Source organism: Formica exsecta, unplaced genomic scaffold, assembly GCF_003651465.1.
Source record: "Formica exsecta isolate Colony F162 unplaced genomic scaffold, ASM365146v1 scaffold384, whole genome shotgun sequence".
In the NCBI taxonomy this organism is placed as follows: Eukaryota; Metazoa; Arthropoda; class Insecta; order Hymenoptera; family Formicidae; genus Formica; species Formica exsecta.
The window spans coordinates 314224-325862 of NW_021851080.1; the positions used below are offsets into that span (position 1 = coordinate 314224).

The 11639-nt window shown below is 27.1% G+C and overlaps 3 protein-coding genes and 1 non-coding gene across 4 annotated transcripts in view; 3 read left to right on the top strand and 1 right to left on the bottom strand.

The window, feature by feature from the left end:
* The first annotated feature begins 679 nt into the window (after positions 1 to 679).
* LOC115239518 (ribose-5-phosphate isomerase-like) lies at positions 680 to 2461 on the top strand. Its single transcript, XM_029814075.1, has 6 exons — positions 680 to 853; positions 942 to 1002; positions 1682 to 1797; positions 1869 to 2002; positions 2077 to 2218; positions 2297 to 2461. Exons 1-6 carry the CDS (start codon positions 725 to 727, stop codon positions 2459 to 2461), a joined length of 747 nt encoding a protein of 248 aa, XP_029669935.1. The 5' UTR covers positions 680 to 724.
* A 1793-nt stretch (positions 2462 to 4254) lies between these two features.
* On the top strand, positions 4255 to 6537 carry LOC115239509 (ribose-5-phosphate isomerase-like). The gene is made up of 6 exons (XM_029814067.1): positions 4255 to 4421; positions 4510 to 4570; positions 5250 to 5365; positions 5437 to 5570; positions 5645 to 5786; positions 5865 to 6537. The coding sequence occupies exons 1-6, from the start codon at positions 4293 to 4295 to the stop codon at positions 6069 to 6071; spliced, it is 789 nt and encodes a 262-aa protein (XP_029669927.1). The 5' UTR covers positions 4255 to 4292; the 3' UTR covers positions 6072 to 6537.
* A 465-nt stretch (positions 6538 to 7002) lies between these two features.
* Trnak-uuu lies at positions 7003 to 7075 on the bottom strand. Its single transcript has one exon. It is a non-coding gene; the product is annotated as a tRNA-Lys (tRNA).
* Positions 7076 to 10384: 3309 nt separating this feature from the next.
* LOC115239514 (cardioactive peptide-like) overlaps positions 10385 to 11639 on the top strand; it is a 5178-nt gene continuing 3923 nt past the window's right edge. Inside the window, exon 1 of the mRNA XM_029814071.1 lies at positions 10385 to 10578. Coding sequence (XP_029669931.1) covers positions 10573 to 10578 — 6 coding nt within the window. The 5' untranslated portion in view covers positions 10385 to 10572. The remainder of the gene's footprint in view (positions 10579 to 11639) is intronic.

Below are 11639 nucleotides of genomic sequence, written 5' to 3' on the forward strand. Positions count from 1 at the left end.
TATATATATATGATAATTATTGAAATGTGTAAATTGTGTTTGGTTGTATTTTGTGTTATATGCCTCTGATGCTGAATATAATGGAAATTCAATTAAGACATATGTGTCTGCTGATCCTTATTTCCTATTAGATATGCATATTAAACTTATAAAGTACACCCAGAAATCAGGATTTTTATGTTTATTCGACAAGGATCAGGATCTGAATACAGATTGAAATTAAATAATATATGCATGGGGATCAACAAAATACGAAGAATGAAACGAATATTAAGTACAAGAGATATATTTATTTATTTAACTCTATATATTATATATAATTTATATATTTTTTTTATTGTAATAGTTAAAAATTTTGCAATATCTTTCTTCATATGATTATTAAAATCATATTCAAGAATAAATAATATGCACGGAACGCTTTTATTGTGATTCTTGTGCTCAATTAGATCTCAAGAATTAATATCTAGAATTTAGAAGAATATCAATTCGCGAATAAATACAAGATAGATCTATATAAAAAATCGATGTTTTTTTTTTCAAGTACGATTTTTCTCGATGTTTTGAAAAATCGATTTCTAATCGAATACTTATATGCGTGCACATAATTCATATAATATAAAAAGAATATGATGCTTCTATAGCCATTACTTTATTTTATTACTGTGCCTATATATATGAGATACATAAATAGAGATAATTTTGCATCCACATCAGTTCACATATGATCCGTTCGCCTGTTCAAATAGCCGCCAGATTATGGCACAGTGTTCCGAAAAGTTTACTAAAGATGGGTCCGCTCGAAGGTGCCAAGAAAATTGCGGCTCATAAAGCCGTGAACGAATATGTCCAGGCAAGCTGGTTTATTTAAAAAGATTGTATATAATTGATCAGTTAATTTATGAGGTTATATTAATATTCCAGTGAATAACGTTTTTCAGAATAACACTGTGATCGGAATCGGTAGCGGATCCACTGTGATTTATGCCGTTCATAGACTTGGTAATGATGACGTTTCTTTTATCATACAACTATTTGAAAATTATTTTATTTATTTTTATACAATAGTATGTTTTGAACATTATGATATACTTAATCAGTTATCAGCCAGTTTTAATATTATTTTAGAATTCTTATTTCTCCAAGAAAATATTTTAGTTGTACATATTAATATAACTATAAAAAGGTATTTCATTACTATTTATATATTAAATTTTCTGTGCACTATGTGTTACATGTGTTCGTATAAAGAAAAAAATATCTGTACAGGAAAAGCCCATTTTCTTGATGTAAAGTCATTTCTAAAATAAATGATTCAATTAATGTTATAGAATCTGATACGTTGGCGTTGATAGCTGTGGTAGGAGATTATTTTCCTACTTTTAATTTAATTTTAAAATTTAAACGCTGATATTACAGTATATTTTATGCATTATTCTCTGGATTGTTTTATTGAAAAACATGTGGCTAAATTAACATTTGACCTTTCCATCGATAACGTCAGCATATTTTTTTATTCTTATTACATCATAAAAAATTCGATGTGTTAGATTGAGTTTTCTATATAAGTTGTAATAATACTTTATTCTTTGCGATTAATAAAATATACTTTTATTACATTTAAATGTTTTGTAAATATATTAGATTTTATAAATGTGCTTACAAAGATTTTTGTTTTTAGCTGAACGTGTCAAGGAGGAAGGACTCAACATAGTCTGTGTTCCTACATCATTTCAAGCTCGTCAACTTATATTAGATAATCATCTAACTTTAGGTGACTTAGAAACTTATCCAAAGGTAATTCTGAAGTGTTTTCTCTATATTATATTTTTTATTATATTATGTATTTATAAATGTGGCTTTTACAGCTGGACTGTGCAATCGATGGAGCAGATGAAGTTGATACTGATATGAATCTTATTAAAGGTGGTGGAGGATGTTTATTACAAGAAAAAATTGTTGCTTCTTGTGCTCAGCGATTTGTCGTCATAGCAGACTATACGTAAGAACATAATCTTTACTTTAATATTATCCACAGAGACATTATATAATTTCTTTGTGTATTTTACATTTCAGGAAAAACTCACAAAAGCTTGGCCAGCAGTATAAGAAAGGAATTCCTATTGAAGTAGTTCCTATGGCATATGTGCCGATTCAACATAGAATTGAAAGAACATATGGAGGAACTGCAAAAATTAGAATGGCTCTGGCAAAAGCTGTAAGCGCATATATTTTTATTATTCAAATTATTAAATGTATATAAATAATATGTAGATAATTTATATTTTATTTACAGGGTCCAGTAATAACAGATAATGGTAATTTTATTTTGGACTGGCATTTTCCACAAGACTTAACTAATTGGAATAAAATTAATCAGGAATTATCTCTGATACCTGGTGTCATTGAAACTGGTCTTTTTATAAATATGGCTGAGTATATATATATATACACAAGATGAGAGATGCACATGATAGCATATCATTCCCTAAATATACGTCATGCAATATTATATTTGCGCACGTGCCGAAGTAAATTTTATTAACGATACAAAATTGTATATGTGTAGTTGATAAAAGATTATGATAGAATTCAAGAAAAAAGCAAAAGAAGGTAGAGAGCTTAAAGGGCGAACATTAAAAACTGAATCATGTCAAATCCCTGATTTATTAATGATTGTATTACAATCTTATTAATATCTTTCTTTTTTAACGTTATAATCAATTATTAATGTAATAATCTTAAGGCTTGTGTATATCTAAATTTGCAGCCCAATATGGGGATGTCTGATTGTAATATATTAGACAATTATCAATCGTTTTCAAACAAAGGGAATGTCGTTGTAATATATTGCGTTATCAATGCGTATGAATGGAAATTAAGCGAGATCACGCTATCATTCGCAACAATTATTATATAAATATAAATGTGAGAATGATTTTAATATAATACATGCACATATTTTTCGTTGAAATACTTATTTAACATATTTTCGTTACGATGATAGCGCAATATGTTTTCATTAACATGAAATGAGAAAATCTCCGCAGTTATCTTTCTTATATTTCATTTCGTTACCCTTAAGGCGAGATTAATTTAAAAATCTTGTCATTATAATATAACTTTATTAATTAGTAAAGAGTATACAACATGTCTGTACGAAATGTCGAATAGGGATAATAAACGCATAGAGATAAATTTGAGGATAATATAATATGCCTCAATCTATCATTGTAAATTATAACGTATCAAATCGATTCATTATATATAATGCAAATCGGTATCATCCTTGTTTAGATAAAGAAACCAAAAGAACGGTTTTGCAAAAAGAGTATTAATTGTAAGTCTTTTTGTTTTGATTATGCTAAAAATCTGAACTCGTCGTAATTATACCGGTTTCGATTTAATTAGAAGTGAGCGATATTATAAAGAACTTGATATAGAAAAAGAATCATAAAAGTTAAAGAAAAGCCGTATGTAATGGATATGTAAAGATAGAAAGAAAAATGCTGATTTTATAGTTACCTAGTGCGCGATTCAATTTCTTTACAAAAAAAATTTTAGACGCAATTTGCCGTTGTATTACTTCTTGGAAGAATCATGCGCTATATAAGACAGGAGGATATGATAGAAAAGAAAGTAACGAAGTTCTCTCGACTGGAAAAAAATCTATTTTTTCCTGTAAAACACAGGAAAGAAACATAAAAATGTATGAATAGAAAAATAAGACGTTTGTTTCTCATTTTAATGCGATAAATGTCTCATATAAGTATCTATCAAAGTATAGAAATCTATAGAAAAATATTATATTCTATATTGGCAATAAAGTTGATGTTTTTTGATAGATATTTTGACTGAAAACTTCCATTAAAAAATTATTTATTATCTATTATAAAATTATTTATTATATATAAACAATAACTCCGGTAAATACAATTTTACTATCACATTTTGACAGATATCTTGTATATGCGCAATCAAATTGAGACGAGAAAGAACAGAAGGAGATTTATGTTATTTGGATCTAATTTCATAACATAATTTGATATTAATTAATAGATCGATTTATGTCCCGATTTATACCACGGAAAAAGATGTTCGACATAATTGTTTTTACTGCTATGATCACGTTAAAACCCATCCGTTTTAGAGAGTAAATAGCCAAAAATCATAATAAGAAATTTATTAAATTTTATGTGAGAACTTGAAAATAATTATTACTTTATTTTATTACTGTGCCTATATATGAGATACATAAATAGAGATAATTTTGCATCCACATCAGTTCACATATGATCCGTTCGCCTGTTCAAATAGCCGCCAGATTATGGCACAGTGTTCCGAAAAGTTTACTAAAGATGGGTCCGCTCGAAGGTGCCAAGAAAATTGCGGCTCATAAAGCCGTGAACGAATATGTCCAGGCAAGCTGGTTTATTTAAAAAGATTGTATATAATTGATCAGTTAATTTATGAGGTTATATTAATATTCCAGTGAATAACGTTTTTCAGAATAACACTGTGATCGGAATCGGTAGCGGATCCACTGTGATTTATGCCGTTCATAGACTTGGTAATGATGACGTTTCTTTTATCATACAACTATTTGAAAATTATTTTATTTATTTTTATACAATAGTATGTTTTGAACATTATGATATACTTAATCAGTTATCAGCCAGTTTTAATATTATTTTAGAATTCTTATTTCTCCAAGAAAATATTTTAGTTGTACATATTAATATAACTATAAAAAGGTATTTCATTACTATTTATATATTAAATTTTCTGTGCACTATGTGTTACATGTGTTCGTATAAAGAAAAAAATATCTGTACAGGAAAAGCCCATTTTCTTGATGTAAAGTCATTTCTAAAATAAATGATTCAATTAATGTTATAGAATCTGATATGTTGGCGTTGATAGCTGTGGTAGGAGATTATTTTCCTACTTTTAATTTAATTTTAAAATTTAAACGCTGATATTACAGTATATTTTATGCATTATTCTCTGGATTGTTTTATTGAAAAACATGTGGCTAAATTAACATTTGACCTTTCCATCGATAACGTCAGCATATTTTTTTATTCTTATTACATCATAAAAAATTCGATGTGTTAGATTGAGTTTTCTATATAAGTTGTAATAATACTTTATTCTTTGCGATTAATAAAATATACTTTTATTACATTTAAATGTTTTGTAAATATATTAGATTTTATAAATGTGCTTACAAAGATTTTTGTTTTTAGCTGAACGTGTCAAGGAGGAAGGACTCAACATAGTCTGTGTTCCTACATCATTTCAAGCTCGTCAACTTATATTAGATAATCATCTAACTTTAGGTGACTTAGAAACTTATCCAAAGGTAATTCTGAAGTGTTTTCTCTATATTATATTTTTTATTATATTATGTATTTATAAATGTGGCTTTTACAGCTGGACTGTGCAATCGATGGAGCAGATGAAGTTGATACTGATATGAATCTTATTAAAGGTGGTGGAGGATGTTTATTACAAGAAAAAATTGTTGCTTCTTGTGCTCAGCGATTTGTCGTCATAGCAGACTATACGTAAGAACATAATCTTTACTTTAATATTATCCACAGAGACATTATATAATTTCTTTGTGTATTTTACATTTCAGGAAAAACTCACAAAAGCTTGGCCAGCAGTATAAGAAAGGAATTCCTATTGAAGTAGTTCCTATGGCATATGTGCCGATTCAACATAGAATTGAAAGAACATATGGAGGAACTGCAAAAATTAGAATGGCTCTGGCAAAAGCTGTAAGCGCATATATTTTTATTATTCAAATTATTAAATGTATATAAATAATATGTAGATAATTTATATTTTATTTACAGGGTCCAGTAATAACAGATAATGGTAATTTTATTTTGGACTGGCATTTTCCACAAGACTTAACTAATTGGAATAAAATTAATCAGGAATTATCTCTGATACCTGGTGTCATTGAAACTGGTCTTTTTATAAATATGGCTGAGAAAGCTTTTTTTGGTATGCAAGATGGTAGTGTGAAGGAACAAAGTTCAAACATTCAAAAGATTTAATATATATCATTGTGTAAATTACGTTTTCTATCATCTTTGGGCAATAATTGCGTCTATAATGAATCTTATATGTGATATTATCAGCAAAGAATCTTCTCAGTAACTTCTCTTTGGAATATTAATTTTCATTTTACCATATGTATCATTTTAATTGCATTGACACTTTTTTATATTCCTATTCTTTTTTGTTTATTATATATATAATTTATATAAAGATATATATAATTTCGTGATAATTTCTTTTAGTACTATATAAATAAATTGTAATTATTATTATAGTTAAAGCTTACATCCTCAAGATAAATTGCTCAATATTCTTAAAAATATGTTTTGTAACAATGAAATAAGAGAGCATTTTGTTATGTATGAAATATTATGAAATTTATAGTACAAAATGTTTGCTCCAAAGTATAATATATAATTATAAAACAGAGCTTCTCAAATAAAATATATACACATATTTTTACAAAATGTATTTTTCATTTTTATCTAGTTTTATGCATTTAAAGAGATAAATGAAGATATGTATTTTATGATGTAAAAAATAAGATCTTATTCGGTTTATATATATATTTTAGTTTACATATCTCTAGATTATTTATGTATATAATTTTTTAAATTGTATTGAACAAGTGAAAAAATAGAATACGCTAACTGTATTTTTGAAAATGTTATGGATTAAGTTGAGAGAAACAAATTTTAATATATTATTTCTTATTTAATTATTATTAATATTTGAAACATGTCCATGAATAAAAAATTTTAAAAATATATTTTGCAGAGAGAGAGAATATATATATATTTAATGTATAAACAATATGTACAGGATGCTCCGCGAGGAAACCGACAAATTACTAGAATGTATATTAGAGGTTTGTTTCCTCACGGAACATCCTGTATATTATTAGATATCATGCATCAAAAAATAAATCGCCCGAACAGGGACTCGAACCCTGGACCCTCAGATTAAAAGTCTGATGCTCTACCGACTGAGCTATCCGGGCGAACTTGAAAACTGTGTCGTTGATATTGTATTACTGTTTTCGCTCACAAAATCAATTATAGATAAAAAAACATACATACATATATAGATACATATATATGCATTGAAACATAACAATTAACATCATGATTTCTCTAAATGATATCTACATATACATATTATGCCATAATATATAATAAGAACTGGTAATATAAAGTTTAAAAAATGTAATATTAATATAGATATGATATATAGATAGTTTTTCATATTCTATTTTTTACGTAAAAATAAATTTAACAGAAATTGGTAGCAATTCGTTTTTTATAAAATTATAAATTTCCTATTTTTGGAATCAGAGCAATCGTTTTTAAAATATTATTATTTTATTACCGTTTATATTCATTCTAATTCTTTAACATTGGATAAAAAATTAATTTTTTTTGAGAAGTAAAAAATTTAATATCCCAAATTTTAAAAATTAATATATATCTTTGTTGACATCACATTCTATTTTTAATTCGGTATTTATTTCAGCAATGACTGTAAACGCTTTGAAAAACGTCTTATGAGTGTTTACGTATAACGCAGACTGCTATAAATGTATGTATTTATTTTCCCCTTTATGTGAGACAGTTATATATATTCGTCATTTTGCATAAGGGGCACATCTCTTATTCATAAGTTATCTATTATCCAGTAACTGCAAGGAGCAGTAATGATTTACCGTCTTGCGTCTTAATTTTAGTGGTGGCAGCGTTTATACCTATCATAAAATTAAACATCGCTATTTATTTGAATAAAGCAATAGCTTTTCACATTGTTCAAGCGTTTAATCACACCAACTATATAGCTATACTATATACTATATAAGTATCTTTCAAGAATAATAATTTATAATTAAATATTAAGAAAAGTTATTCTTTGCGTAAAGATGACTCTAAATATATTACGCATATATGATCGATATGATTAAAGCTGCGATAAAGATTGATGTTGAATAATTACAAAGTTTAGCTCGTTCTTCCTGCCGGTTCGTCCCTTTTGCAGTTTCCAAATATTTATCGTCGCATCACAGATAAGCATATAGTCGAAAATTTCAGCGAAAGAAAAATGAGAAAAAATGGACAACCACTGGCGAACTAGGTTGAACGATCTAATCGTAACTCAGCAGGCTCTGATGTGGGAACGGTGTAAGTACTTAAGCTCGACTGTTTTTTCTATGATTTTTACCAGGAGACTCTTACCCGGCCGACCTGTTATACTTCGCTTCCTGGCATCGATTTAATCGACACTAATCCTCAGTTCCGATCGCTTCACTTTTGACCTTTTTTGCATAGTCCAAGTCCTCGTTTGTTGTGCGCAAATACTCGATAAATCATACGTGTATATATATATATAAAAATATAATTATTATTAAATATAATTATTTGTAAAATTTATGTTACAAATTCTAACTATCTCTTTTTATGATGCAGTCTGTAATATATATAACATTGCAGTATATAACGTCGATACAGCATAGACAGAACTGGTCTAATTTTAAAAATTTGTAAACTAACATTTCACTTTAGCGTTAGTTTTTCGTGTGTAAAAGAGTAACTTCGTTATTTATAATGTTTTTTATACATGCCTCGTTTTAACTACATTGAATTTTAATAATAGTCTCTTTGATAATTTCGAGTAAATTTTTGAGAACGAAATGTTCATCCCTTTTAAGAGAAGTTGTTATCTGCAATGCAATTATTAACTCACAACTCATTAAGTATCTTTGTAATTAAATATAGAATTAAAATTGTAGTAATGCAATGTGTTCACTTACATATGTAAATGAAAAATGAGATTTTGTTATCTGCTGACGTATGTAAAATTTTAGGTGCAAAATACTTTTTTTTTAAATGCTTTATTCGAATCTATGAGCCATTAATGTCTCAAAACTTTTGGAATGTATTGATTTCTCAAATTGGTCAAAGAATTTGATATCAAAATTTAGTACAATTAAAACGAATATGTTATATATTTTATATCAAGTACTTACGCTTAATGAAAAGTTGGCCGTGAAAAATAAATTGAAAATAGAGATCGAATCGAGATTAAAATTGATTAAATCAAAACATCAAAAGCAGGAAACAAATCCAGGAAAAATGGTATTTCAATAGTATAGTGTTTTAATAATACAGTGTAATAACGTAACATTCTGAAATAACGTTTAAAATTAAATCATTCGAAACAATTAATACGTTATATGTATACTGATACACGTTATATATATGTACTCAACAATTTATACGATACATATCGATTTTTATTTTGTACATTCTTTCAACATATAATCCAATTTTTATAGACTACGCGCTATATGAAAAAAAAAATCTATCAATCGTTATTGTATTGCAATAGATTTAAATGCCGCGTATCAAATTGCTCTGTAATTTGTAACCAATTAGTATAGTATCATAACGAAGTGCGAGAACGAGAATTCTCTCACGTTCGATATACAGTAAAATAGTAGGATGCCAATATATTGTTGAAATTTCCGTTAAATCATGTGACCCAATGATAACTTATGATCCGTGAATCTTAAGGAGCAACATGTACTGAATCTGCCTAAGGAATTACATAAGATGCATCCTCCGTGAATAGTCACGAATACAGTTATAATGTATGGCGGAAAATTATGCAAACTAAGAGAGTTATGCAAATATATCTTCTAACAAAGAATAATAGAAAATAATTTAATATCTTCCAAAAAATAAATACCAGAAATTTTATAAGCTTTTTAAATACGGAAGAAAAAGCATCTCTCTCTCTCTTCTCTCCTTCTTTTTCTCTTTCTCTCTTTTAGAGAAGAATAAGATGGTGTATAATTAGATGCGGATAATTATTTAATGTTTAATGTATTAGAGAATTAAAATAAAATTTTAATTTATTTATATACAATTCTTGATAGAGAGAGACTGAGAAAGAAAGAGAAAAAGAGAGAAATAAAAATTATTATATTATGATAATTAAGAAATTATATTGTTATTAATATTATATTTTATCTTCCTCTTTTTTGTAATATTTCTCTCTCTGTAACTGCGTTTCTGTGCATCCTTAACAGAATTCTTTTGGAAGTAAGTTAAATTAGAAGTGTATTAGCAACTCAGCCATATAGTCTAGATACATTCCTGATAAAGAAGAGTGATTTTTTTTTTGAGGTGTGAAATATGATCGTCACTCGCACCCTTGCGGTCATGCGTTCTCCAGACTTGCATTCACCCCCGTGGCGCTTATCGCAATGGAGGGGTTAACGGGGTTTGTATTTGAAGAGCAGCCGCGCGATTTTGCCCCTCAAACGAGAGAGAGAAGCCACGGCTTCAACCGCGCGTGACAACCTTTTGGCAAACGAACGTGAAATCCGTACTGATAATAAATCGAGTACGTAATTTTTGTCAAAAAGACATCGCTTCAGAGGTGTGCTGCAGAATCTTGAAGAATCCCAAGGTTTTGAAAACTTCTCGACTAAAAGAAGATCTAGATATGAAGGTAATGTATTTGACCTTTTCGTAACAAATATATAAATTATTAAATTCGATTTTATACATATATAGTGATTCAAATTTATTTTATTTAGCATTATGTTTCTATATTGTAATAATGTACTAATAGAAAAAAAAATTCTAATAGAGAGTGTGCCGTGATTCTTGAAATTTTAATATATTTGTTTATTAAATACATGTGTATATATATATTTCCTCTTAGAAATATCATATATTAAGTACGCATACACTAGCTAAAATGCATATATGTATATTTAGGTATTTATAGAAATGTATTTCTTTATATATAAAAATTTTCTACAAAATATATTTTGTTATTGATAAAAATATGTATAGGGAAAATATAATTTTATATTAATACATAAATAATTAACTTTTAAAAAGAATTCTCAAGATAAAAAAAGACTCATTTATTTGACAAATTTATTTATTTTTATAGTTGATTCTCTACATATGATAAAAAACTCGATAATAAATTTGCACATTTACAAAGTAATTTAGAATCTGGTTTGAATATTTTTTCACGTTTTGCGAATGCAATGCCTGCAGTTCTTTTGATTGCTAAATATATTATTTTCATGATATATATGTATATATATTTAAATACCTATATGCAATAGCACAAGCTGATTATTTCAATCAAATATATTTAAATCCATATGTAGTAGCTGCTTTCATCGAGTATATAAATTTATATATAATAAAACAATGGCTATCAGTTTTGGCAAACATAAATATAAAGAAGCATATTAATAAATATAAAAAAAGTAGTAAACATAAATATAAAGAAGCATTGATTAAATGGCTAGGAGCGGTGTATTAAATTTAAAATATGTAGATAGATAGCAGGCAGAGAAAAAGAGATAAAATTATGTTCTCGAATAATTAATAAAGAAAGTTTTACTTTTTAATAAAAAATCTAATTTGTAACTTATTTATTAATATTTGTAGATAGAGAGAAAAAGAGATAAAATTATGTTCTCGAATAATTAATAAAGAAAGTTTTACTTTTTAATAAAAAATCTAATTTGTAACTTTTGTAACTTA

Excerpts from the sequence above, each read along its gene's own strand:
- LOC115239509 (XM_029814067.1), top strand. The coding sequence starts at position 4,293 with ATGATCCGTTCGCCTGTTCAAATAGCCGCCAGATTATGGCACAGTGTT. Across the intron at positions 5,571-5,644 it reads GTCGTCATAGCAGACTATAC|GAAAAACTCACAAAAGCTTG; the intron begins GTAAGAACATAA and ends TTTACATTTCAG. Across the intron at positions 5,787-5,864 it reads GAATGGCTCTGGCAAAAGCT|GGTCCAGTAATAACAGATAA; the intron begins GTAAGCGCATAT and ends TTTTATTTACAG.
- LOC115239518 (XM_029814075.1), top strand. The coding sequence starts at position 725 with ATGATCCGTTCGCCTGTTCAAATAGCCGCCAGATTATGGCACAGTGTT. Across the intron at positions 1,003-1,681 it reads TTATGCCGTTCATAGACTTG|CTGAACGTGTCAAGGAGGAA; the intron begins GTAATGATGACG and ends TTTTGTTTTTAG. Across the intron at positions 2,003-2,076 it reads GTCGTCATAGCAGACTATAC|GAAAAACTCACAAAAGCTTG; the intron begins GTAAGAACATAA and ends TTTACATTTCAG.